Below are 26946 nucleotides of genomic sequence, written 5' to 3'. Positions count from 1 at the left end.
TTGCAATCGATTTCCTCGGCTTCTTTTATTTCTTGAGGGAACAACCACCAGTGGAAGAGCTCTAATTTCCTTCCAACTTGGGTTTATATGCGTATACCCTCACGGGACTCACCTCCAAGAGTCGCGAATCCAACGCAAGTGCTGGCAAGAATTTGGTGAGTAGAATGCCTTCTATCTGTTTGAGAATTTTACTCTTGTCGCATTTTAATGAGTATGTTTGTTTGTTTATTTGCCATTGTTTCTCTTTGGAGAATTGGTTTCCTCAAAGTATGTGGAAACTTTTATCGTATTTTGTTCCCTTTGATTTTGTATTCTAAAATCTGGCATTTTTCAGTGAGTGTATTGCAGGCTTCGTACAAAACTATGTTATCTATTCGTCCCAAATCCCCAAATCAGACTTCTCCCCCTTCTCGATTACGATCCCTTTCTCTCCTTCTTGATTTATAAAATTTTGTGTCTCACTGTTTATGAACAATCCTGTTTCGCCTTTTTGATTTCCTTTGTTGTTGTAGAGTAGGTGTTTGTGGGTTGCAGGGAAAATAATTTATTTCCTTGATCTTTTTTAGATAAATTCTCTCGATTGTTTCATTATTTAGTGAATGCTTGTTGCAATTGATCTTCCTTCTGCAGCTAGTTCTTCCTTAAATTCCTCAAAGAGTGTCAACATGGTGGAATAAAGTGGTTTCATATACTCCGGCAGTAGATCAATCTCTTTAATATCCCACCTGAAACAACCAACAATGAATTAATTATTAAGCTAGCAATTGGGATGAATTGGTCTTAGCAACCATGAGCAATGGTTAAGTGACACAAACTATAAACATGACCATAATATTGTCAAGTAGATACGATTTATGTTTATTACTTACTAGAGCTATTTATGCTTTCTTTTACCTTTGAATTGCCTTGGTAAAGGCTTCTAATTCTTCCTTTGTACCATAAACGTCAAATGTGTCGTCGAGTACAGATAGCATTTTCAAGTTTTTCGTCAACATGACTCGGCCTCGAGAATACTTAGGCAAATGATATGTTCCCACAGCCCAAAAGTAACACTCAACAAGTCTGTCTCTAGCATAAGGAAGTTTAGATGTAAGGTTCAATTCTTTCCACCACCTGTGAAACAAATTAAAAAATATATAATTAACCTAATGTATTTCAATTTCAAAGTTGATTTAAAATCAAACTATTGCCGTTCAGCTCCTGAACATGATTGCCAACATTTCTGATATATAATAAGAGAACTAAACACGCAGATAGCTCATAAATATGAAAATTTTCATCCGAAGGTATTCCTCTCCCACGGTTAGTTGCATGTTGTGGCCAGATTTAATTTGCACTAATTGTCATTACGTTATTGAGAGCAATGTTACCTCGAGAGTTCACAGAGTTCTTTTTTGTGCAGCATTTGCAATGCATTGTAGTCCAATTTGGCAAACTTGAGAAGCGATTCATCCCTCAAGTATTCATATTCTTCATAGACACAAATGTAATGGTACAACTCAAATCTTAGATACCCGAAATGTAAAGCTTGGACAAGGGCATGTTCTACTTGTTTCTTGAGGGGAGAATGCTTGAGGTTTGGTGCCATGGATTTGAGGCAGTTTTTAGTGAAAACAAGGGCATCTTCTAGTATGGCCAACCTCGGATGAAAGATTGTTGCTTCACACTTTGTTTTGGTACACGTTTTCATCTGCCTTTTCTTGCTGTGATAGTGTGATGTGGTTGCTGCCAATTTTTTTTTTTTTATTTTCTCGTCAAAGTTTATGTATTTACCAAAACTTTAGCAATTTTTCGAGGAAGCTTTGATATTCCAATCATTCATGATAACCAACCTGTATAATATTTGGGAAGACAGGGCAGTGATTACAGCAAATAAACTACATAAATTTTTGTTCTTCAGAGAAATAATACAATTACTTTAAATTTTCCTTCACAGAATTTCAAAATTCTATAATGGAAGAACAGAAAGCAGTTCCTAGAAGAAAATCCCTGACACTACTTTAATCCAGAGAAACATGGCTGTGATTACATCAAAAATTTGTTAATATAGAAACTGAGATTATGATTTTGTATTGGTATATTCTGTTGGTTTTCTTGAATCCATATGATTATAGAATCAATTTTCGTAAAGAAAAAAAATTAATGAAAAACTGTTGTTAACACTTGGCTTCCCAAAATTGTAGAGCCAAAGGGGCGTCCACTAGCTTTGTTGAGACCGAGTGCTCCACTTAGTATAGCATTGAATTTATTAATTCAAGGTAGTCAGTAAACTTTAGAATTGCGAGTTCTATGGAAAAATGGAGATCCCCTTAAATGGGTCCATGTCCTTCAATCATTGCATTTATTCAATCTTTTATTAGAAGCATGTGAGACTTGATTTTGTTCCATGGTAGTAGCTTGAATATCCAGTAAATTATTTACTTATTTGTGATGAATTTATCTTTTTATGAACCTAGACCATTCAAAGTGAATTCTCTTAAACTGAGTTATCCAAATGGCTGAGAAGGAATGAGTAAACATAAATGTGACTTCTTTTTGGAATTTTTCAATCTGACTTATCACTTTAACTGTTGATTCTTTTTCTTTATGATGTCCACTCATTTATATCCATGATTTTCTGTATGAATTCTTGTCTCAAAACCATATTCTTTTTCTGCAGAAAAATCATATTTATACATCAGGAGCTTCATGTACTAATATTGCCGTAATCAGAGGAGCTCTTCGTGCTAAAAAACCAGAGCTGCTCACTGTCATATTGCCGCAGAATTTGAAAAAGCAACCCCCAGAAAGTCAAGAGTTACTGAATCTGCATTTTCTTTGGTAAGAATTGAGGATTGATTGTCATTGGAATTATCAAAACCACAAGGTTTGCTGTAGCTAAAGTTTCATATACATTTTTGTTTAAAATATATGTTCCCACTATGCAAAATATCAATCTACTGCTCTAAGATGCCTTCATATGTCTCAGATTCTTCACCCTTTCATGAGTTTATGTGCCTAGAAAGATGGTCTAGGAAAACTTGTACAACAGATGATAATGATGCAATGATTTATGGATTTCCAGGTACAAAATGTGATAGAAAAACCACACAATGATCATCTTCCATTGATAGAGGCCAGCAGGTATGCTTGTTTTGCTTTTGAGGAAGCACGCTTAATTTCCCATTGTCCTGTTTCTTATTTCCATATGGAGATTAAAATTTAAAGGAGCATCATTAGAAATCAATTTTGATGATTAACTTAATGTCGTGGATTTGATTCAAGTTGGTTTAAATTATGATTTCTTTTCCATTAACATATAATTTTTTTTGTTTGCATGGGTTGACATTAACTTTTCCATTAACTTTTGTGTTTAAGAGATCTTTCTGTTGATTTAAAATATGAAATTCAAGAAGGTACCCTTCTGTTTAGACATTTTATTTCTTCCAATATTTGGCGATTCTGTAGCCAACTCTATGAACTGCTTTATCTTGTTGCTGACCATTAAGCTGACTATTAAAATTATTTTTTAATTCTTTATTTTGTAGTTTAAATGTGGATGCTTATTTATTTTCTGGTTCATGCTGACATGATAAAAACCGTAGAATATATTATGCCTGAACATGCAAGGCAACTGTTTTAAATTGGCATAACAGCCTTTTTGTTTTTTTTTTGGTGATGATCTTTGAGTTATACCTCATTTTTCTCACCAAATTACTACCAACTCCAGCTGATGGCTATTCTAGTTAATGTTTGGCTAACCTATGTAATTATTTGTTTTCTATTTAAATGAATATGCTTCTCAATTGGTGAAACAGAAGATGGATTATTTGTTTTGCGTTCCCTGAAATTGCCAATGATATGTATAAAAATCAGAATCAGAAAATACTAAAGCTCTTTAAGAAGTTCCCTGAAATTGCCAATGATGTGCTTTGCGTCCCCTGAAATTGACAAAGAATGGATGCCAAAGTCTTGGTTATCATCAGCTTGAAAATATACATATTAACATTATATATTTTATTCTCTATAGTGTTACTTACTAAAAGAATGGATGTCAAAGTCTCGGTTATCAAGGGAATATGAGCATGGAGTAGAGTCTTTCTTGAAATTTGCAATAAAAAATGCCGAGGATCGGGAAGCAATATCTTGTCCATGTACAAAATGTGGTAATCTGAAGAAGAAAAAGGTAGAGACTATAAGGGCACACGTGTATTTTAATGGTATAGATTTGACATATCATACTTGGATATGGCATGGTGAAAGGTCTGCGATGAAGAACTCAAATAATGATCGTGATCAAGAAAGGGAAGATGTACCAAAGTTTGATGCCGAGGAACCAATAGATATGGTGCATGCTGCATTTGATAGTTATGCTGAGAATCCAACCACATTCAAAAATCTACTTGAAGATGCTGAGAAACCTTTATATCCTGGATGCAGTAAATTTACAAGGTTATCTGCAGTTGTAAAATTATTCAACTTGAAAGCCAAATATAGTTGGAGTGACAAAATTTGCACCGACCTACTCAATTTGTTAGGAGAAATGCTTCCAGATGACAACGAATTGCCTTTATCTTTCTACGATGCAAAGAAAAGCTTGTGTGCATTAGGGATTACTTATGAGAAAATCCATGCTTGTCCTAATGATTGCATCTTATACCGGAAGAAGTATGAGGACATGAACAGTTGTCCTACTTGTGGGATGTCAAGGTGGAAGATGGGCCAAAAAGATACGATAAAGGAAGGAGTTCCTGCAAAGGTTCTATGGTACTTCCCTCCAATTCCGAGATTTGTACGAATGTTTTGGAATAAGGAGTTTTCCAAGGAGCTGACTTGGCATGCTGATAAAAGACTTAATGACGGATACTTACGCCATCCAGCTGATGCACCTTCTTGGAAATTAGTAGATCACAAGTGGCCAAATTTTGCTGCTGATTCAAGAAATCTTAGATTGTCCATTTCAGCTGACGGGATCAATCCCCATGGTATGATGAGTTCTACATATAGTTGTTGGCAAGTTTTAATGATCACTTACAATCTTCCCCCGTGGTTGTGTATGAAGAGAAAATTTATGATGCTCACAATGTTGATTTCTGGTCCCAAACAACCAGGAAATGATATCGATGTTTACTTAGCACCTCTAATCGATGACTTGAAATTCCTATGGGATACAAGTGTTGAAGCATATGATGCATATAGACAAGAAACCTTCTCGCTCAGAGCTGTCTTGCTGTGGACCATCAATGACTTTCCTGCATATGGAAACATGTCAGGATGTATTGTGAAAGGATATCACGCATGTCCGATTTGTGGTGAAGAAACATATTCAACAAGGTTGAAACATAGCAGGAAAATGTCGTACACAGGCCATAGAAGGTTTCTACCTGCAAATCATCCTTATCTAAGGCAAAGAAAGGCATTTAATGGGTACCAAGAGTTCAACCCTGCACCCAAACCATTGAGTGGCGATGAAGTGTTAAAAAAAGTCGATGGAATTCATTGTCATTGGGGAAAAATGAGAAAGAAGATTCAGTCCACGAAGGATTATGTAAAACCATCCTTCAAAAAGAAATCAATTTTCTTTGAACTTGAGTATTGGAAACATCTATATGTTAGACATGTTCTTGATGTGATGAATATAGAAAAGAACGTCTATGAAAGTCTTCTCGGTACGTTGCTTGACATTCCGGGAAAAACAAAGGATGGAATTGCAGCTAGATTAGACCTTGCTGAAATGAATTTGAGGACAGATTTGGCTCCAGTGATGGGGGAGAAGAAATCTTTTCTGCCAGCAGCATGTTATACACTTACAAAAGATGAGAAAAGAAAGATTTTGAATTCTTTGTGTGGAATGCAATTACCTACATGTTACTCATCCAACGTTAAAAACTTTGTTTCGATGAAGGACTTGAAACTTGTTGGCCTTAAGTCACACGACTACCACACTTTAATGCAGCAATTACTTCCAGTGGCCATACGTGGTGTCTTGCCCAAACATGTCAGAGACTCTATCACTCGTTTGTTCTTCTTCTTCAATGAGCTATGTAATAAAGTGATGAATCCCTCAAAGTTGGATGAGCTGCAGAGAGAGATTGTGATCATATTGTGTTTACTTGAAAAGTATTTTTCACCTTCGTTTTTTGACATAATGATTCATTTAACAGTTCATCTTGTGCGAGAGGTGAAATTATGTGGCCCAGTTTGGTATAGGTACATGTATCCCTTTGAAAGATACATGAAGATTTTGAAAGGTTATGTGCGAAATCGCAATAGACCGGAAGGTTGCATGGCTGAATGTTATATTGCTGAAGAGGCGGTTGAATTTTGCTCAGACTATCTTGGTAGTTTGCACACAATTGGGATCCCTACAAGTCATCGACAAATAGAACTTACTAAACCTTTGTCGGTTGCAATTGTGCAATCCATTGCTGAGGATGAGTTGAAACAAGCACATCGTTATGTATTGGAAAATGATGTTGACACTGATCGCTATATTGAGTAATTTCTTCCACTTACTAATATGTTCATTAAGTTTTCTTAAATCTACATGTTTGCTTACTCGTAATAATAATTTGAATAGGGAACACATGGCATATTTGAATGCAAGATTTCCACAAAGGGCTAAGTCCAAGAGGTGGTTACAGGATGAGCATAACCGAACGTTTAGTACCTGGTTGCTTGATCGTGTGAGTTCATTTATTATCACAATTGGCGTACATTTATTATCATGATTGTGCATAAATAATAAGTTATCACATAAATAATATAGGTTGCACGTGTTGATGATCATTCCACTTATCAAGTACCCGAAAGATTAAAGTGGATGGCGCGTGGACCTTCCAAGCAAGTCTTAAAGTACTCTAGTTATTTGATTGATGGGGTTACTTATGCTACAAGAGAGCGTGATGATATGCGAGTTGTTCAAAACTCCGGAGTCAGCTTAGTTGCAAAGACAATGCAAGTTTCTAGTGCAAAGGATAAACATCCTATCGTGTCAGATATGGTTTTTTATGGAGTAATACAAGAAATATGGGTGGTTGATTACCACAAATTTCAAATTCCGATGTTTAAATGTAATTGGGTGGAGAATAGTAATGGTATCAAGGTAGATGATCTTGGATTCACGTTGGTCAACCTCCATAGAATTGGATACAAATCTGATTCATTTATTTTAGCGAGCCAAGCGAAGCAAGTTTTTTACATTGAAGCTCCTGAAGATCCTTTATGGAGTGTTGTACTTGCGACTCCAAGTAGGGAGTACTTTGAATACACAAAGGGTGAAGAGTTGGAAGAAACTGCAATGCATTATCAGTCTTCTAGCAGAGGGTTAGCACCAATGGATGTTGATGTTGCAGATGACAATGAACCATGCATTCGTGAAGACTGTGATGGGATTTGGGTTGAAAATAATTAAGTACTTAAGTTTCACATTTGAGATGAATTTGTAAAAAATTTACATTGAGATGTTATTTACGCTTTGAAGATGCTTGTTTGACATTGTTAGTTATGATCAGATATTTTTTGACATTCAGTAATCGAACAATGGCAAATTAGTAGTTCTTGGATATTGAGAGTACTTCTATCTTACATGAATTGTTCTTATTTTTTGTTGTTGCCTATATTTCTTTCTTATTTCTAGACAATGCATTTATTTGTGATTACATAATGCATCTAAAAGTTTACAGGAAAGAGTTCGACAACTAGCGAATACTTATCAGTGCTTGTATTTGCTGTAGGTTTTGGCTTCTGAAAAGCTGTTGGAGAACAAATATAAAGCTGCCCAACGAAGCAAAGCAGTTCCTGATTAGCGTCTGCTGTTTCAAAGTTTTTTCTGCTTTTTTGGGGCTAAATCTGGTTTGAACTGTAGAATAGCAAGCACTTATTTTCAATATATTTTATTTGATTTAACGGTTTAATTCATCTTTTAATTTCTGTCCACTGTCTTTGATTTGAAAACAGGCCATCGACAAAGTTCCTTTACTCCCAGGTTTTCTTGAGCTCGTAGGGATAGTGTATTCATCTGTGAGTATCTTTATTTTTGTGAATGGCTTATCTCTGTAGTTTATACCAGTAATGTTGCATACTCGTTGGTTTTCCCTAAATTAATGTAATTTTGGTTTTTTTCTTTTAATGTGGATATCCATATATCCTTCGGGACAAGCCCTTAGATGATTGGCAAGGCCCCACAGTAATACTTTGTATATTGCATGGATCGATGTCAGCTGAGTGGAGATAAGTTGAGCAGGGAAATGTCCCAGCTCAGTTTGATCCTTTAATTCCAGTTGAGCTGAAAAACTCAACCCAGATGATACCTTGAACTTAGTTGAGGAACTCCTTAGCTCAGCTCTTTCTTTTATCCCTACGAATTTGTGATGACTAGAAAGGTGGCTTGCAATACAAAGAGTTGCACCATCAGCCAACAATTAGTATAAAAATTAGGTCTGCTTATGTTTTGTGCTGAACTTTTTCATCTTATATTGATGTTAAATCTATCTGTTATGTGCCATTCGTCTCATAGATTCTATTAACTTCAGTCTTGTTAAAACTTTTTGTTAGAATCACTCACTTTGCTAATGGCAGATTAAATTTTTTGCAGAATCAGATTAGTGAAGTTGGTTCTGCCCTCTACAATTGCAAACAATAAATATTAGTGAAAGAAGCAAAAATGGGAGAAGCTGCTATTGGAATGCAGAGTTACATTGGCATGGTTGCACGGGAAAAGGTCAAGATTTCTTACAAGACATGGAAGCAAGTTCCAATAGATGTTAAAGAATTGATATGGGATTCGGTTAATGTAAGTAATTTATCATGTATTAAAATATAGGATATATTTAATATTATTATGTTATTAATTTCTAATGTATTCTCGCTTTTGTTATTTGTAGTTGTCATATAATGTTGACGCAAAGTGGAAGAAGGGTTGTTTGAGATCAGCAAACATTAAGTGGCGTCAATACAAAGCCCATCTTACGCAGACGTTTATTTTAGGCAAGCTTGATAAACCTGAGGAGTTGTATGAGCCACCTGCTGGTCATGGTATACCAAAAGATGATTGGAGTGCGTTTGTCATCAGTCGTATGTCTGGAGACTTCATTGTAAGATTTTTTATTATTTTATAATTTGTACATAATCAACCAAAAGTCCTTCTTTAACTATTATTCAAATTTGACTTGTCGCATATTTGAAATGACTAGAAACTAAGTGAGCAACAAAAAGATAGAAGAAAACAAAACGTATATCCTCATCGGCTTTCACGCAAGGGATATGCATGATTTGCGTCTGAAATAGTAAGTATTTCTTTACAAACCATCCAAATTATTCACATACAATTTATTCACATGTGTTATTTTATTTTTCTTCCTTGTAGGCGGCTGAATTAGGTGACGATGATGACATTAACAGGGCTATTATGTGGAAGAAAGGACGAGCCAACAAAGCAGGAGACTTTGAAGGGGAGGATTTGACGCAAAGAGTACAAAAGATTGTAAGTGAATTCACATTTTAGAAAATCAGCATGTTTTTTGAAATGACAATTGTTTTAGTAATTATTCTTTTAATTTGCATGACATGATGATTATATCCAACAAAAAAGAGATGGTGTGCTGAGAATTGAAGGGACAAAAGAGGATATCCTTACAAAAGCACTTGAGACCAAAGAATATGATGGGCGTGTGAGGGGGATTGGAGGTCATGTCACTCCAACCTTATATTTCAATGCTGGCAGAACATTGAAGAGCAGTGGAGTTCCCACAGATGTACTCGTGGAGCATGAAATGAAGTTGATGGAAGCAAATAGAATAATTTCTGAACAAGGTGCACGCTTACAAAGACTTGAGGAAATGATGCATAACATGGGTGCACGCGACATTTTAATGGATGACAAAGGCAGTTGCTCAGTGAAAAATCAAGTTAACCAAGCCAAGATGGAAGACAATGATTATGAAGACGTGCTGATTTTGAGCAAAGTCGATGCTTTACAGGTATGACAATAGTTTGAGTCATATTAAATAGATGTAATAAAACTTATTGACATGTCTATTTGTCTTTTTTAGGGTAAATCAGCTGCATTAACTTTGGAATCTAGCACAAATATTGTTGCTTATGGTACAATTATTTGTGTTGATCCTCAAAAGTTGCTTCATGGGGTTCCATTACCAAAGAATTGCTACCGAGTCTCTATTGATGTAGTAGTTGATAAATCAGCGCCTTTGCCATTTTCTATTGCAAATGAATGTGAAGTAGTGGGCGATGCTCTTGGAACCCATGTGGCTTGGCCACAACACTTGATAGTGGAGCAAGATAAGGTATATGTGATATTGCAACTTTATTCATTATTCAACCTATCTAACTTGTATGTATTTACAATTAATAGAAGCCTCGAAAGAAGGATTTGGCACCACCCAAAGAGAAACATGTTGTGTCACCTTCTGTCCCACTGTCACTACATATGATGTATTGTTATAGCAAGCATGCTTTGGGTGAAGGAAGATTTATATCACTGCGTTTAGATCGTGAGGTGTTCGATGATGATTGTGTAATTCTTTTGCACTGTGAGGACATTGATGGTTTGTATCATGTTGGGCCAATATCAGGCAATTGTGTAATTGCCTATATATGGTAAGTTTTTTGGGTTTTAAGCTAAGTAATACATCAACTTCATATTTTTGCTTACATTCATTTTTATTTTATTATATTTACAATGAAAGGTATCTTTACAAAAAAATGTTGGAAGATAACAAGGAAGGAAAATTCAGATTTGTGAATCCACACAGAATCTCGGATATGGGAGAAACTACACATGACAAAAAGAGTAAGCTTGAAAGGTTGAACCAAAGGGCGAGTGCTTTAGCAGATAGACTGAGTGGTGCATCGGTTGATCAACTAGTTTTGGCGCCATGTAATATCGGGTAAGTAAAAATTTAAATATCAATTTGGTTGCTTTATTTCGATTATTTATTGAATTAGAAGCACTAATTATGTTTTTTTTGCGTAGCTATAATTGGATTCTCACTGTTATTCAACCATACAAGGATGTTATTTATGTGTTGGATTCCTTAAGTCACCGCATTCGTGATGATGATTGGAAATATGTAGTGGATATGTGAGTTTATATTTATTTATTTTTATCAAATATTTATTTCACTCATACAAAAACTCATATATCAAGTATATTGAAGGGCCTTGCGATTGTTTAACTCAAACAAAGGAAGGAAGGGTAGAAAGAATGCTATGTGGGTAGTAGTACAGGTATGCATAATTTATGTTTAATATATTATGTTTAAATATCTAAATTTGTCACCAAAAATTTTTCTCTACTACCATAGGGTCCTCGGCAGCCAGATGCAAAACAATGTGGTCTTTATGTGATGAGATATATGAGACAAATTATTCAAGAAGTTGAGAATATCGAGAACGTTTCACTACGATCAATAGTAATCTTTCTTAACTCAAATAATTACAACTAAATTGTTTTAAATTTGCAAAGTTATTGTTATATGATTTTTTATTAACATAATATATATGTGACAGTTCTCAAAAGGTGAGTACTCGTTAGAAGAAATTAAAGAGGTGCTTTCAGAGTTGACAGAATGTATACAAGAACACGTTTATGAATAGGTATGCACATGTATTTTATGTCTTGAATAATGCAACAACTATCATAATGCATGGATGCATTGAATTAATTAAAGCCTCGAGTGCATGGAGTACATGCGTGAATTTGGTGGTTTGGGCACATGCAACTACTGTCCATATTTTTTTTTCAAGCAGACAGTAGGCGAGGCCTTCTGAAACTGGTTCGAATGTGTGTTGTTTACGTTATTTTCATGCTTCTTTTTCCTTTGCGTCTGTGATTCCCTTAGCGGTTCCTAGTGCGATATTATACCTATACTCCCAATTCAAATGCTTCCCAGATTGCTCCTCAGAGGTGAATAGAAACTTTTATAAAGAACTGTTTCTCATAAACTCATATACTAATAGCCTATGCCTCCCTTCTGATCAGAATCCTATCAATCTCATCAGATTCAACTGGTGGGTGCTACTGATCGTCGCCACCTCCATTCTGAACTGTTTCTCGCCTTGCTCGATCCCCTCCAACTGCTTGACTGCCATAACAGTTCTATTAGCAAGAACCCCTGCTATCCATTTGATCGATTAAGTAAAAATTCATATAATTAGTTGCTGCGCATGCATGATATAATTAATGTTCTAGACAGTAGGCGAGGCCTGCAGCAGGCTTATCTTATCTTTTGAATCATCATTGATTTTCTTCTTGTTCTTGGTCATGATTGACTAAAGGGTCCAATAATATTCCCAGTAATAAAATGTAAAAATCTTATTAATGTGTGATGAACTGTAAATTTACATAAAAATGAAAGCAGCCCATGTTATGAGGTTTACATTTGTTAGTCTATTTTCTGTTTCATGATGTTTGATATGCTTCCACTGTGTTGTCATTTATAAATTTATGGTTAGATTTATATGGTTTGATATGATGTTATATTTAACATGTGTTATCTAATGTTGTATTTCAGAAGTCTGGTTCTTACTGGTGGCGGAGATCGTCTGGTTCTTACTGGTGGCGGAGATCGTCGCTAACTGTGGTCGCATTCAGAAAAATTGCATTGTTAGGAACAATTTTCTTTCAATATTGCAGCACCATCTTTGTGGAGATAGCTAGCGTTAAATGCTTGTTGATACTTTGCAATTTCAATATATTGCAACACAATGACTCTATACTTTTTTATAAGAATATTTTGCCACAGATTTGCAATTTCATGTATTTTAATAGTGTTATTTATATAGAAATTTAAATTTGAAAAAAAAATCAAAAACAACGTTCTTAACGACAACGTTTTTTATTGGTAGCACAATGATTTTTTAAGCAACATCTGCCAAGCACAACGCTTTTTTACACGGAGAAAGCGTTGTCGTAGCTTCAATCCACAACGCTTTATCTGCGTTGTGATTTCTACAAACAACAACGCTGCAAAAGCGTTGTTGTTTGTAGAAATCACAACGCATATAAAGCGTTGTGGATTGAATCTACGACAACGCTTCCTCAGTGTACTAAAGCGTTGTAATATCAAAATACCACAACGCTTTTAATAGATACGACAACGCTTTTTAAGCGTTGTCGTATCCAAATACCACGACGCTTTTTTAAGCGTTGTTTTTTCCGAAAACCACAACGCTTTTTCCGCGTTGTCTTTGAGCGTGGTCTTTTACAACACTGGCTACGACAATGCTTTTTTGGGGTCATTAACAACGCGAAAAAAGCGTTGTCGTAGGCCATTTTTCTTGTAGTGGGCTGCTGGGAGTCTGCTGAAACGTGATAGTGGGGTGAGGGAAAGTTGGGGTCGACTGAATGGAGTTAGGGTAGGGTAGGTTTTAGTTTTAAATTTTGATAATTAGGATTAATTTAGGATAATAACTAATATAAATTAATGAGGTAGATAATATAACATAAATATAAGATTTTAAACTTTTAAAAATACCTACTAATCTCATATATAATAATAAATCCCGAAATATAATATTAAAGGATTTTTAAAGATCAATAAAAGTCATTAAAATGACTTATTTTGGCCAAAAATTAATTCTTAAATAAATATATAAGTAAATACTAAAATTTTTTTGACAAAATACCTTAAAATATTATTTTAAGGCTCATAAAACTCATAAAATATTTTTGGCTAAGAATTTTGGTATCTCGTCCGTCCGCGGTCCCGTCTACGCGATCAAAATATTAAATTCCTTAAAAATCTAGAATTTCCATAATTATGGGTTAAATGCTAAAATAAATTAAATCATGCATATAAATCACATAATATCATATAAATACATTTAACCCTTAATTAAAAAATTAATTTCTCCTAATTATGCATGCGGATTTACGTTTTAAAATTTCCGGGTGTTACAATTCTCCCCCCCCCCCCCCCCTTAAATTGAATTTCGTCCTCGAAATTAAAGTACTTGCCCGAATAGCTCCGGGTAGCGAGTCCTCATGTCTGCCTCGGTCTCCCAAGTGGCTTCCTCCTCGGAATGATTCACCCACTGGACTTTGACCCTCGGTATGACCCGCGTCCTCAATCTCCGCTCCTCTCTAGCTAAGATCCGAACAGGCCTCTCCTCAAACACTAGATTCGGTGCTAACCGCAAAGGCTCGTAATCCAATACATGCGACGGGTTCGTGATGTATCTCCGTAGCATAGATACATGGAAGACGTTGTGCACTGCCGCAAGCCCCGGGTGGCAAGGCCAAACGGTAGGCCAACGTGCCAACTCTCTCCAAGATCTCAAAAGACCCAATATACCTCGGATTCAGCTTACCTCTTCGACCAAATCTCATCACCCCTTTCATAGGTGATATCTTCAGAAACACATGATCGCCAACAACAAATTCGAGATCCCGTCGTCGAGTATCAGCATAACTCTTCTGACGACTCTGAGCAGTCCTCATACGATTCCGAATCTGAATCACAATGTCTGCAGTTTACTGTACAATCTCGGGACCAAGTAGAATCCTCTCGCCAACCTCATCCCAATGCACGGGAGATCTGCATCTCCTCCCGTAGAGAGCTGCATAAGAAGCCATATCTATAGATGCCTGAAAGCCGTTGTTATAGGTAAACTCCACCAACGACAATCTAGTCTCCCAAGAGCCCTGAAAGTCGATGACACAAGCTCTTAGTAACTCAAGAACCTGGATCACTCTCTCAGACTGACCATTTGTCTGGGGATGGAACGTTGTACTGAATAATAATCTAGTCCCCAATGCTGTGTGCAAACTCTTCTAGAAAGCAGATGTAAATCTCGGATCCCTGTCTGATACTATCGACACTGGTATACCATGCAGTCTAACAATCTCCTTGATATAAAGCTCTGCATACTGTGTCAACGAGTAAGTAGTCCTCACCGGCAAGAAATGAGCTGACTTGGTGAGTCTATCCACGATCACCCATCTAGTTCCCAAGTTTCAGTATCCCAAAAGTCATGCTTCTGCTGCGCACTCTGATAAACAAAATATTAACTTTACTAATCATTTTTTCCTAAACACAACAATCACACTATGCCAAAACTTGACTGATTTTATATGCTTATACACTCTACTTATCAATCTTCCAACATTCGTGAGCCGAACTTTTGTTCCCAAGTTTACTTATTAAAGCATATGATTACAATATCAACCCCAATAATTCAACTTGTAAAGCTTATCCACACTCTAGCCTTCTATAACAAGTTAAACATCTTTGAGTCGAACATCTGCCATTCATCACAATTTTCTTCAACTTATCCATTTACCACTACACTTTCAACTATCGAACGCTTGAAAATCTTAAATCTCGAGTGCTATAAATCCATGAAACCCAAAAAGTGAATTTAGTGTCAAACGTCATGCACAACATAAATTCTCCTAACGTCAGGAATATGCTTAAAATATATGAATTCTAATTCTGCGGTTAGTTTAGGCTTAAGGCACTTAGATTCTCCTATTGGAGGAGTGAAATTTCTCGAATAGTATTTACATGTCATCGTCTTTAAATAGCATAATAATATAACATTCAATAGTTAATTTCATATCATTTTCTAGTTGCCTTTATTTATAATCCATGAAATCTGAACTCCTCAAAATCAATTGTGAAAAGATACCCGATGAACACCTAAAGTGACGACCGTGAGTTTTGTCGTTACTGAAAAAAAATACTGAAAACCAACTGTGAAGTGGCTATGCTTTTTTTATAAGTTTTTTAGACTTTAACGTCTCCAAGTACCCAACTAAAATGACAACAATAAAATAGTCTCAAGATTTCGGCCCCATATTTCAAGTCCAGTTCAATTATTAGCATATTTAATTATAAACAATTTTTTTTCACGGCATCATTCACTGTCGCTGACAGTAAAGCTCCATGGATGCATTATAGATAAAATAGTGAAATTGTGTAAAATAGTTTGTATTAATACATCAAGGCAAGCGAAATACACTTTGTTTTACAGTTTTCTATTAAAATATTTGTTTATTCTTAATAATTTCTTCTTAAAACTTTTGGTCCATAAAATTAAAAAATGTACAATAATTAGTTATTGTTGTTAATTTTATGATGATTTGGTTTAACGGTAGATAATAATAATTTAAGGAGAAATTAGAAACATGGATTAACAAATTTTAGCTAAAAAAATTAATGCTTGTTCATAGATGCAACACACGTACACTTTTTCTAGTATATTCAAACGACACGTTTAGCTGTTTCATTTATGTCAGTTCGATATTTGATTATCAAACAAGATTCATCTCCTTTAATTTGTTGCCACTTCTAAAGAGTAAGATCGTTACTTCTGAGCTCACCTCAACTGTCCACAATATTATTCAAGATGCTCACAAAGATAAAAGAAACAAAATGTCAAGACTTAAGAGTGGGTAATTCCTACTTCTGAACAGTAGACATTTGTGACCCAAAACACACTGTAAATAAATCAAGAAATGGATACATGTACATGCTACCCACAGCCAACCAGAAAAATACAAGTGAACCAAAAACCTATAGCTTACATCATGACTGGACATGCACATTCATGAATGACTCATTTTGTCAACAAACAATTGGAAAATTTACCTTCACAATTCTCACTGATGATTCACAGTGGCTCAAAATCATTAGTAGCCACCCCTGTATGGTCGTTGACTATAATTGCCTGTCCCCATCATGGGATTATAACTTCCAGGTGCGGTGGACGCAGAAGGAAATCCTGCTTGCTGTTGCATGGCTATTCCTTGGGCCATACCCACGTTCATTCCCCGCACCATCGGTTGGCTTAATTGATAACTTCCTGCCATACCCATGCCAGCACCTCGAACGCCGCCAGTATTCATATTTACACCAGAACCCATCATGTTTGGTGAAGGCCTTGGGACTCCAGCAGCAGCACGACCCATACCAGAACCAGATCCCATAGCCTTACCCATAGTTATGCTAGATGTTACCGTCGCTGTCATAGGTTTTTCCATCCTCCTCTCCTTCCGATTTAGGGCATCAAAATCAACTCCAATGTCAGCTAGTGGATTTGTTTTAGCTACACAAGAAAATCTTTAGATCAGTTGAGTGGTGTTACGAAGAAACATAATAAGACATTACTAAAATTAGAAACACTCACATCCAGATATATTCAAATTGACCAGTCCCCGGCTCAGAGTGTCAGCCCAAACAGTGGATTTTGTCTCAAACTTGTCTTTTGATGGATGAGGAATCACAGCAGAAGACCCTCTCGAAGCTGGTATAGATGGCATACTTGGTCGCCCATGAGGAGCTGGAGGACCAGATTGTGAAGCTCCAGGAACTGCAGAAACAATATGTGAATGTAAATTGTGCTGCATGGTGGGTCTAATAGAACTAGGAGGAACCATGTTGGCAGCGTCAGGACCTGTTGACGCCATTTGCGACTGGTAAGACCCATAGAAGTTTGGATTCAGAGTATATGACTGCGCAGACTGACCCCCAACCGGAGCCTGAAAACCAGCCTGTGAAGAAGCCATTTGAGCTGGAAACTCTGTAGGGTAAGTGGGTTGAACACTCTGAGGAGCACTCATCTGTAATTGGGGAGGATGACTTGTTTGTGATGAAGGCAGGCCAAGTTGAGTAGGAAAACCTGCAGTGGCAACAGATGACGAGATGGATAGCGGAAGGATATCTGCTAATATATCATCATCTGGGTTGAGGGTAGACAAATCCTGTTGCACAGACAGCTGGTTCCGAGGAAGAGGTTGTACACCAGAAGGATCAGATGGCATGTAACTCGAATCACCCGGAAATTCAGTCTCTGCCTTTTGAGGTACTGGCTGTTGCATATCTGAGATTTGACTGGGGTTGGAATTGAAAGAATTTGTGGATGAAGCCTGGTATTGTTGACCTTCTACACGATACATAGAAGGGACAGCTTTAAATGGACCATCCCCAAAAGGATCATCAAAAGGCTGAAAAAGAGTTACATGTAGTTAAAGACACAAGAAAGAGAGAATGAGGAACCAAATAAATTTGTCAAAAGCAACTTATTTTGTATTCCCACTGGTCTAAATGTTAGCTACAGAGAAATGGTATAATACAATACTTATTTTCCAACTTTTTGTACATGCGACTGTACAGTGAGATGAGGGCGACATGTAGTTGGAGTAGGAGAGGGTGCATGTAACCATGGGATAACTGTGTCATACTTCGTTAGGTGTGAATCAACACAGATTCATAAGGTTCAATTTAATTGTAAACGAAAATGTTACAGATGAATACATGGAAATTGGCTTATGGGTAAAGATATAGATTTTGGTTTGGATATCTGGATAACAATGTCATTTTCCTTTTTAGGTTTTCTTTCTTACAAAAAGAGTTGAATTACTTATTAAAAGAAAGAGAGAGTTGAACGAGGAACACTAGAACAGTCATCTTATCACTTTCATTAAAATTAACATCAACTTTATTGCACTGTGATTTTTCTAAGAATGCAACTAAAACACAAGGAAAAACATACTAAATGGTCAATGTACTCAGATCCGTCATCTTCCAAGCCAAAAAAATCTTTAGTGAATAAAGAACCAACCTTTCCCATTATAGTAAGTATAGAAAACTAGAAGGAATAACAAACGTTACTGTTCCATGAAAATACTACAGAAGATACACTACCTGATCCGTGATAGAAGATGCCGATGGCACGGCAGCAAATGTGGCTTCAGAAGTGAAGGTTCCCCCAGCCATTGCATCAGGGTCCATGGTAGATTGAGTAACAGGAACAAGAGCCAATGAAGCTAGTAAATCCATTTTTGTATGAGCAGAAGTCGAGGAAGCAATAACATTTGAACTAGTTGGGGCAGCTATAGAAAGATTTAAATAAATTCGCGTTAAAAAAATCTGGCAGAGTATAAAAAATAACTCAACAAAAGAAATGAAATTCTACCTGAAACCACACAGAGAATTATGTTTCAACATGTTTATGATTTTAATGAAAAAGACGGACAATTAATAAAGGCGTTTGATAGAGCTGGAAGGTTGTGACAGAATGATAACTTTCATACCCCCACCACAGTATAGTGACAACTAAGCTCGACCGAGTTTTGTTCCATACTAATACAGCTTCAGCATGAAAGCCCTCATTTCCCACAGCATTCGATTGAAAAGAAGCTCGCAGAAAAAGTATCAAAGATTTGCGTGAATGAAAGTCACAAATTTTACATGGAAGTGGTTGGTCAGGTAGAGTTTTCCTTCAGGCACTCAACTCATTGTTGATTATAAATCAATAGAGCAATAACTTAACATCAGCAGAGCACTTCATTGGAGACCAAAAAAATCACACAAAATAATAAAAAACAGAAAAAAAAATTAAAAAAAAAAGGTTAAGAACCCAACAAATTATAGTTTAATATCAGATTCTGCTTCTAAATATCTCAGATTTACATAGCATAACTATAAGATTCGATGACTATCCTCACTGTATCAAGACTAGCCTTTCCAGCGTGCTTATGTCCTCACTCACACGCACCCTGATAAACTTCCCAGGGGGTCACCCATCCTATAATTGCCCCAAGTCAAGCACGTTTAACTTTGAAGTTCTTATATGATGAGCTCCTGAAAAAAAGATGCACCTTCTTGACATAAGTAGTACCTATCAAATCTTTTAAGCCCTCCTCAACCGTGCAGTCCTATACCTACACAGTTTCAGAATCCCTCTCATTCCGGAATGGGCTCGGTTCATTCATGTCTCCCTACGCCTAGAAGCCTGCCAGGAGCCGCTCATTGTCCGTGCAACCTCTTGGCACCGGCGATCACTCCACGCCCTCTTCAGCCCCGGGCGTCACAATAAATTATATGAATGACTTCAAGGTTGCCAATAGCAATCCAAACTGGGTAAGTGTTGATGGTTTGTAAAACCCAAACACTCGATAAATAATAAATTTAAGCTATCTCCTATATCATGAATAAGATACTGACTTTACATTAGATAATTTTTTTCTTTAAAAAAAAAAGAGTAGATCAATGGAGAATAGGTATGTCTCTTATTCTGACTTATTACAGCAGATTATAATCATTGAGGTGACTGATTTGCAAATGTTGCAAGGAGAACAAATGTAGATTTATAATACTAAATGTTAAACGGCATTGCCTCTTTCACCACTCATGCATGCAAAGAGTCAATCCACTAGTGTACAAATTATCAAATAATCAACAAAAATGAACTAATTATAAACAATTCCTGGGATTCAAATTACTTTACCAGAAAACAGCACTGCAAACTCAGCAGTGTCGATGGTTTGGAAAACCCAAAAGCTCAAGAAATAATGAATTGAATGATCTCCTATATTATGAATAAGATGGCCACTTAATGTTCGATAAATTTTTTTTTTTAAATAGTAGATCAATGGACAATAAGTACGTCTCCAATTCTGACCTATCACAGCAGATTATAATCATGAGGTGATTGCTTTGGGAATGTTGCAAGGAGAACAAATGTTCATTATAATACAAAATGGTGAAAGGCATTGCCTCTATCACTACTCATGTATGCAGGGCGTCAACCCACTGGTGTGAACAAACTATCAAATAATTCTAAATCAACAAAAATGCACCAATTACAAACTCCTGGGATTCAAATTACTTTACCGGAAAATGAACCGCGTGGATCAAATTCATCGAAGCCATCCACCTCTTTGTCACTGTCTGGAACGGTAGCTCCCGCAGCTAGAGTGGGTGGTGAAGCAGGGGCTAGTGATGGGGCAGCTGCAGTTGCATGGCTGGGACTAGCCGCTATGGAAGGAGAGAATGCTCTTGGGGCAGACACCATCGAATTTTCTGAATCCCTGCCAATGATGAAAAATTAGGACTTATGACTGAAGACTAAGCCAGTTCAGAAACATTCAAATGGAATACGGGTAATCGATATAAGCCTGGCAGATGTTACCTCTCACTATTAGTTGGAATGCATGTAGCATTAACGGCCTCCTCATAACTAGGGGGAACACTGAGATTTTGCTCAGAATATTTACGGTCAAGCCTCTTCCCCATAGTGCTATGTGATAATGAAACGGTAGTATAAATTAGACTTATATTTGTTTAAAAGGCTAAGCACAAAATCCGTACTCCAAACAAGCACATTTAAAGTACCTTCCATCTTGAGGTTGATCATCAGGTTTGGCACCACTTCCTCTGCATTATGGAAAAAACTTAGCGCTTCCAAATCAAATTATAGTAGTTTAACAAAATTTGGAATAAAATTCTAAAAATGGAAAATTGTTCACAGTAAATATAATTCAAAATAAAAATTGTTCACAGAAAATATAATTCAAAATATGTCAGACAAATTTATACTAAACAAATATCATTCTAGGATTATGCGAAGAAAAACTGGAATTTGGCCCTCTCAAACAGTTTAATAGTGATCCTGCTTATAGAAGATTGAAACATTAACCACTTCAAACTAAACCCTCAAACTATGTTGTTGACATAGTAAATAAATTGAATTCACCAAAAAAATAAAAATTAGTACTCTTGAATTTGCGAAACATGATGGGAGCTGCTTCAAAAGCTTCATCATTTTCAGTTTTCTCTTTGCTTCTATGCTAAAATATTACAATCATTATTATATTATAATGGTATAGGACACAAGAGAGGGTTGTAAGATGGTGAGATCCCACTCAGTTAACTAGATCAACAAATATGTTATTAATATTAGAATATTTGTTCCTTTTGGTTTGGGGACTCAAAATAGAAGTTGCTGCACAATTTTGTAATGGAGTCATACTGAAGCTTTATTAGAAATTTAGTTTTTGAATTATTCAAACTGTTTGCTCTCAATTCCAGTTACTGGAGTGAATTTACGAAATCAAATTATACACAAAGATATTCAGAAAGAAATAGCTACAAAGGCAAGTAAAATGATGTTCTTTTATAAATTTTATTTTATACGCAAATATGTCAAACTTGAAGCAATATTTTCTGGTGCTGGATCTTTGTATATTACCACAGTTAGTGATACTTCCTAAGCAATTCACCACATACATCTTAAACCTTTCCATATTGTAATACAGACCATCGTGACAATATTGTATTCTGGAAGTAAAACCATTTTTGAATAATAAACCACATAATTTGAATAGGCTTTCAGAAAACGTAAAATAAACAAACCTGGAAGAATACTGGCCATCATCTTCATAAGAACGATCCCTGCCTGGATCAGCACTTCTACTTCTTGACCCATAAGCATATTCGTCAATCCTTTGACCTCTTCCTCGATCGTAATCATCTCTAAAGCCATCTCGATTATAGCGGTCCTCGTAATCCCTGCCATATCTGTCCCCTTCACGACCATATGAACCTACATAATTAGCATCTCTATCATCACCATACTGAAATTCTCTGTCTCTCCCATATCCACTGCGATCATCGTCTCTGTATCCATATCGACTTTCATAGCGATCATCATCATATTTATCTCCATATCCTCCTGAGCTTGAGAAAGAACCAGGTCGATTCAAATTGTCCATTGATGAGCCGCGGTACCTATTGAAACTTTCATTTTAAAAATGTACTAGAACTTGTCCAAGATAAAATCTGTCTTGTTTGCTGATTGCCAAGAATGACATACTTGCAAAAAGAAGCAAGATAATAGATTATAGAACACAATAGAACAATAGAGAAACTTTGATCGGTTCCACGGGATGCTTAAAATCTCAAGACATGAAACAGTATAAAACATACAAAAATTACAAATGTTTCAGAAGACAACAATTAATGTAATTGCAAGTGTTAATCAAAGGCCTTAGTTAAAAAACCTAAACGCATAAAGTTGAGCCTAGATATTAATATGTAGCAAGTTGCAATGGCACCGATTTCGTAATAATGATCTGTAGTTCCTACAAACTCCACTGATAGAATATTTGGAAACCTTAGAACAAATTGTTATGCCCGAGTCCCGACAAGAGACTATTCACAAGAAAAAGTATACCATGAACAGAAATCATCTATTAACATATTTAATAAAGGCATGGCGATGTCAAAATATGAGCATATAATTTCAAAAGAAAATCCATCGATTTTTATTCATAGATTATTAAGAGGATGCATAAGAATGTGCAGTTACGAAAGTTGATAAATGCAGACTTCAAACATAATTGCAGCAAATCATTATCTATCTGATTTCAAAAAATTAAATACAAAAAAGATCAGAAACGAAGCAAATCAGATACAACAATAGTTATTGGTCCAAGTACTAGCGAACAAATGACATGCAATTACGAAACCTTCCAAACACCTACTTGTCTCTGTTCGCAGCAGCTTTTTGACGAACTTCTTGTATTCGTTCCTTGTCATTTACAAGAGCCACGATACTCTGAGATTTCTTTCTTACATTGTTCCCCTGGTCTCTCCCACTGGAATCAATATATTGAAAATCGGACAATGTCTACCAGAAAAGAAAATATTTCAAACTCCAGCAGAAAGCCTCTAAAGAAAAGGGGGAGACGAAGAAACTAACCGATATTTGATATGCATGCTCTCTAATCTCATCAATGACACGCTCTGATCCATGGGCTACCAAGTACTCCAAAACAGTTAAACCCTGGACAAAACAACAGGAAACTGTCATTTGCATGTTCAAAATATAACAGGAAGCACCTTAACAAGATGCAATAACATTAAACCAAATATGGAGTAAACCCAAACTCAAGAGATGATATTTAATTGACTTGAAAACTACAACACCAGATTCCTTATATGGGATATTATTCTACAGAAACATGCAAAAATGATCAAACACACACACAAACACATATATATATAATCTTGATCCCCTGCACCATCGGGTATCGGATTTGTGGTCGTCAATAGAAACCCTGCACACTAGGGTGCGGGGATCAAAATTATATATGTGTGTGTGTATATATATTATAACTTAAGAGAACAAGATGGTATATAATTTGGAGTTCTAACAGAAGGAAAACAAACCTTGTATACATGGCGCCAATTTTTTCCAGTATCATTAATTCGTTTCCATATAATCCCCATGATCATCTGATTATCATGACTGGAAAAATTTTGAAAATTAGTAATTTCTAAATAAATAACAATGCGAAGTATGCCATAAGTCATTCCTTTTTAGACTCACTAGTTTCTCGTTGCCTGTGCAATATCAGCTAGAAGTGATCCATGAGGACCCCATGGTTCATTGCTAGTTGCATCTAGAATCTGAAAACAGAAACCTAACACTGCTTAAAAGCTTTTTGGCTCAACTCATAAGTTGAATATAACATCTTTTAGATGCTTAGAAACTTTTGAGAAGCCTGCAAGTGTTGGCCGTTGGGTAAAAACCTAAAGATCTGACAATATTTTAAAAGAAGCTATCGAAGGCCTATAAGATATTTTAAGAAAGGTAAGACAATACCAACTTACGTTCATAAAAACCTTTTTCTAACCACAAATCTGCAGCACTTGCCAATGTATCCTAGATCGTTTTCAAATCGATTTTCTTTCCCTATTTTTTCTCTCCCCCACTTGTTTGATCTGATTCTCTTCATTTCCGATTTTTTTTAATGCCGACTTTTTTTATCCAAACACTTAAGAAGGTAATTTTAAAATAATATATAAGAGGTTATAAATATTAAAACATGAAATTAATTCTAAAATCTTATAAGATAAGACAGCCATAACCAAGAAAGCTCTAAAGCTGATAAGAAAGAAAAAAAAAACAAAATATGGGCCATTCTCCCAATATCCTGTCATTTCTTGCCCCTGGGGCATCAAATCAATGTACCTGATGATAGCATCAACATGTAAGGAAAATACATCAATTGAAAGAAAGAGAGAATCACCTTTTGTTCAATTGAAGGGACTTTAAGAACTTTCTTATTAACCTCTCTTTTACTGCAAGACATCAAACATTCATAAGAAGTTCTTGATGTGTAAACCAAAACAGGATACAAGATCCTACCTTTGGAACCAATCCATGCAAATATAAGCATAAAACTAAGCAGGGAAACACAAAAGAGTTAATCCAGACTCATCCACAGATTGTAAATTTCATTCTAATCATTAAATATCAAACCACACCTCTGAAGAATGTAGGCCTTCATTCACTAGTGAAGATAACATATTAAATGCATAATGAAAATTTTCACATTTGGAAAGAAATTATAGCTAAAACGGAAATCCTTACATGTCACGAACGGTTTGATCAAAAGCCTTCTTCATTTCAGCCTAGTCCTGGTAGTATAAATCAGGGAAAAAAACTTCTCGAATGTAGCACAATCTATCAAAGAATAGAGAAAAATGATCATTTACGAGCAGTGCAGGTCATTCCTAGTTATCAGATCATGTCATCATCAATTTACGGCGATATTTTTTCCGTTTGCAATTAGTCTCTTCAATTCATCAGGATATGTTCAATCGCAAAATGTCTACGTAAACAAGACATTGTCAATCCTAAAGCATACACCAAGTCCAGCAAATGATAAAGTCATGAAAAACTAAGAGGTAGCTTAGGCATGAATGGCTTGAAACTTTGTAATTGGAATTATAAATACTTCTAGACAGACTTTAAATATAAGAAGACACTTCATCAATTCCATTTGTGCATGCTTCATTTTATGGAACCAAAACAATAAAATACATCAATTGTCCCACAAAAAACAAGCATCGTACAAGACCCAAAAAGTATCCCCAAAGAGTAAACTTACTGCAACCTGAAATTGCCATTTAAATGTTAATAAAATTAGACCCCAACAAAAAGCTGGGCCTCGAAAGTAATTTTAAAAGCTGAATGTCGAAAAATTACGGAAAAGGGTGGTTGAATTTCATAAATTGGTAGCAGAAAGCAGATCTCGAAAAATTTAAAAATAGCATATCACACCAATTATCATATGATCGAAACAAAAATCAATAATAGAACAAATACATAAACTGTTCTTTAAATATGAAGGTAACCCAGGACCCACCAAAAAAATTCCAAAGCAATCTTTTTGCGACCTGATACGCCATCTAAATATCAACACAACTAAAACCCAACAGAAAGAGTTCTTCAAACACAACAGTCTTCTACGTACAGGAAACAATTTGGGCAAAAGGGTATCTGATATTCTCATCAATAGGCAGTAGAAACATATCCAAATAAAATCAAGAAACTTATGATCCAAACAAACTACGACAAATTCCAAGAAATAGTGCATACCCAATGAAGCTTAAGAGCTTCCTCCACAGCAGGCCAGATCTAGGACAGAAGAAAAGGGGGAGAAATGGGGTAAACAGACGTACGAAATCGCGGATAAAAGCGAAAAGAGAACAATTGAGAAAAAAGGGTTGTTGGAAGAGGAAGAAAATTCAACAAGAAATGGTAAGAGCTGTCGTCGGCTGGAGATTATATTATATAAGCATAGGAATTGTTGTGTTTATTTAAAGTTAAACCCATCAACTTTGAACAATAATTTGGATTAGTTGAATATGGTGGATGGATCAAGCTAACCAAGTCTGGTGAGTGGTGATGGTCATGAGTTAAACCCATCAACTTTGAACAATAATTTGGATTAGTTGAATAGGGTGGATGGATCAAGCTAACCAAGTCTGGTGAGTGGTGATGGTCATGAGTTGGCTTCGCATTAATTTGGGTTATATGCCTCAACAACTCGAGTCTTTTTCTTAGATTTGGGTTATTAAATTTAATACAAAGATTAGGTTTTTTCTTTCAAAATAAGTTTAGGTTTTTAGTATCGTCGATCCATTTTAGTTTTTTGGAGTTATTTGCACCAACCTCCGTTAAAAATTGAAAATATACGGTTCTCTCCGCGAAATTTTAACAGTCACATAATTCCTTAACCTTTCAAAAACTTTGCATACGTGCGCCAGACACAAACACATGGTCAAAATAGTTGGCATTTTACCAAATTATCCTCGTTTATTATTTAATTTTTTATTTTAATTTATATACAGATTAACTAATTTTTTA

At 35.8% G+C, this 26946-nt stretch overlaps 3 protein-coding genes and 2 long non-coding RNA genes across 11 annotated transcripts; 3 read left to right on the top strand and 2 right to left on the bottom strand.

Moving 5' to 3' along the window:
* Positions 1-592: 592 nt before the first annotated feature.
* Positions 593-1690, bottom strand: LOC140862195 (germacrene A synthase-like). Its single transcript, XM_073265201.1, has 3 exons — positions 1371-1690; positions 895-1113; positions 593-725 (listed from the first exon to the last, which is right to left on the bottom strand). Exons 1-3 carry the CDS (start codon positions 1688-1690, stop codon positions 593-595), a joined length of 672 nt encoding a protein of 223 aa, XP_073121302.1.
* Positions 1691-2664: 974 nt separating this feature from the next.
* LOC140877015 (uncharacterized) lies at positions 2665-4258 on the top strand. Its single transcript, XR_012149222.1, has 3 exons — positions 2665-2820; positions 3065-3123; positions 4206-4258. It is a non-coding gene; the product is annotated as an uncharacterized lncRNA (long non-coding RNA).
* A 66-nt stretch (positions 4259-4324) lies between these two features.
* Positions 4325-6481, top strand: LOC140862188 (uncharacterized). Its single transcript, XM_073265195.1, has one exon. The coding sequence runs from the start codon at positions 4325-4327 to the stop codon at positions 6479-6481; it is 2157 nt and encodes a 718-aa protein (XP_073121296.1).
* Positions 6482-10977: 4496 nt separating this feature from the next.
* On the top strand, positions 10978-12662 carry LOC140879465 (uncharacterized). The gene is made up of 5 exons (XR_012149434.1): positions 10978-11080; positions 11157-11226; positions 11304-11411; positions 11509-11595; positions 12513-12662. It is a non-coding gene; the product is annotated as an uncharacterized lncRNA (long non-coding RNA).
* A 3668-nt stretch (positions 12663-16330) lies between these two features.
* On the bottom strand, positions 16331-26399 carry LOC140892191 (clathrin interactor EPSIN 3-like). Of its 7 annotated transcripts, none has more exons than XM_073301111.1 (14): positions 26176-26399; positions 25165-25257; positions 24821-24872; positions 24118-24197; positions 23958-24036; positions 23488-23571; positions 23270-23415; positions 22140-22514; positions 21120-21161; positions 20917-21024; positions 20619-20815; positions 18648-18835; positions 17131-17947; positions 16331-17049 (listed from the first exon to the last, which is right to left on the bottom strand). In XM_073301111.1, the coding sequence occupies exons 2-14, from the start codon at positions 25197-25199 to the stop codon at positions 16634-16636; spliced, it is 2619 nt and encodes an 872-aa protein (XP_073157212.1). In that variant the 5' UTR covers positions 25200-25257; positions 26176-26399; the 3' UTR covers positions 16331-16633. The 7 variants fall into 7 exon arrangements, with proteins under 7 accessions (XP_073157212.1, XP_073157272.1, XP_073157138.1 ...); XM_073301171.1 differs by having other exon boundaries at positions 17131-17313; positions 17398-17947; positions 24821-25257; positions 26176-26398; XM_073301037.1 differs by having other exon boundaries at positions 24821-25257.
* Between the last annotated feature and the right edge of the window lie 547 nt (positions 26400-26946).

This window comes from Henckelia pumila, chromosome 1 (genome assembly GCF_033568475.1).
Source record: "Henckelia pumila isolate YLH828 chromosome 1, ASM3356847v2, whole genome shotgun sequence".
In the NCBI taxonomy this organism is placed as follows: domain Eukaryota; kingdom Viridiplantae; phylum Streptophyta; class Magnoliopsida; order Lamiales; family Gesneriaceae; genus Henckelia; species Henckelia pumila.
Note: the sequence above shows the minus strand (reverse complement) of the source record. Positions and strands in the feature narration are given on the sequence as shown.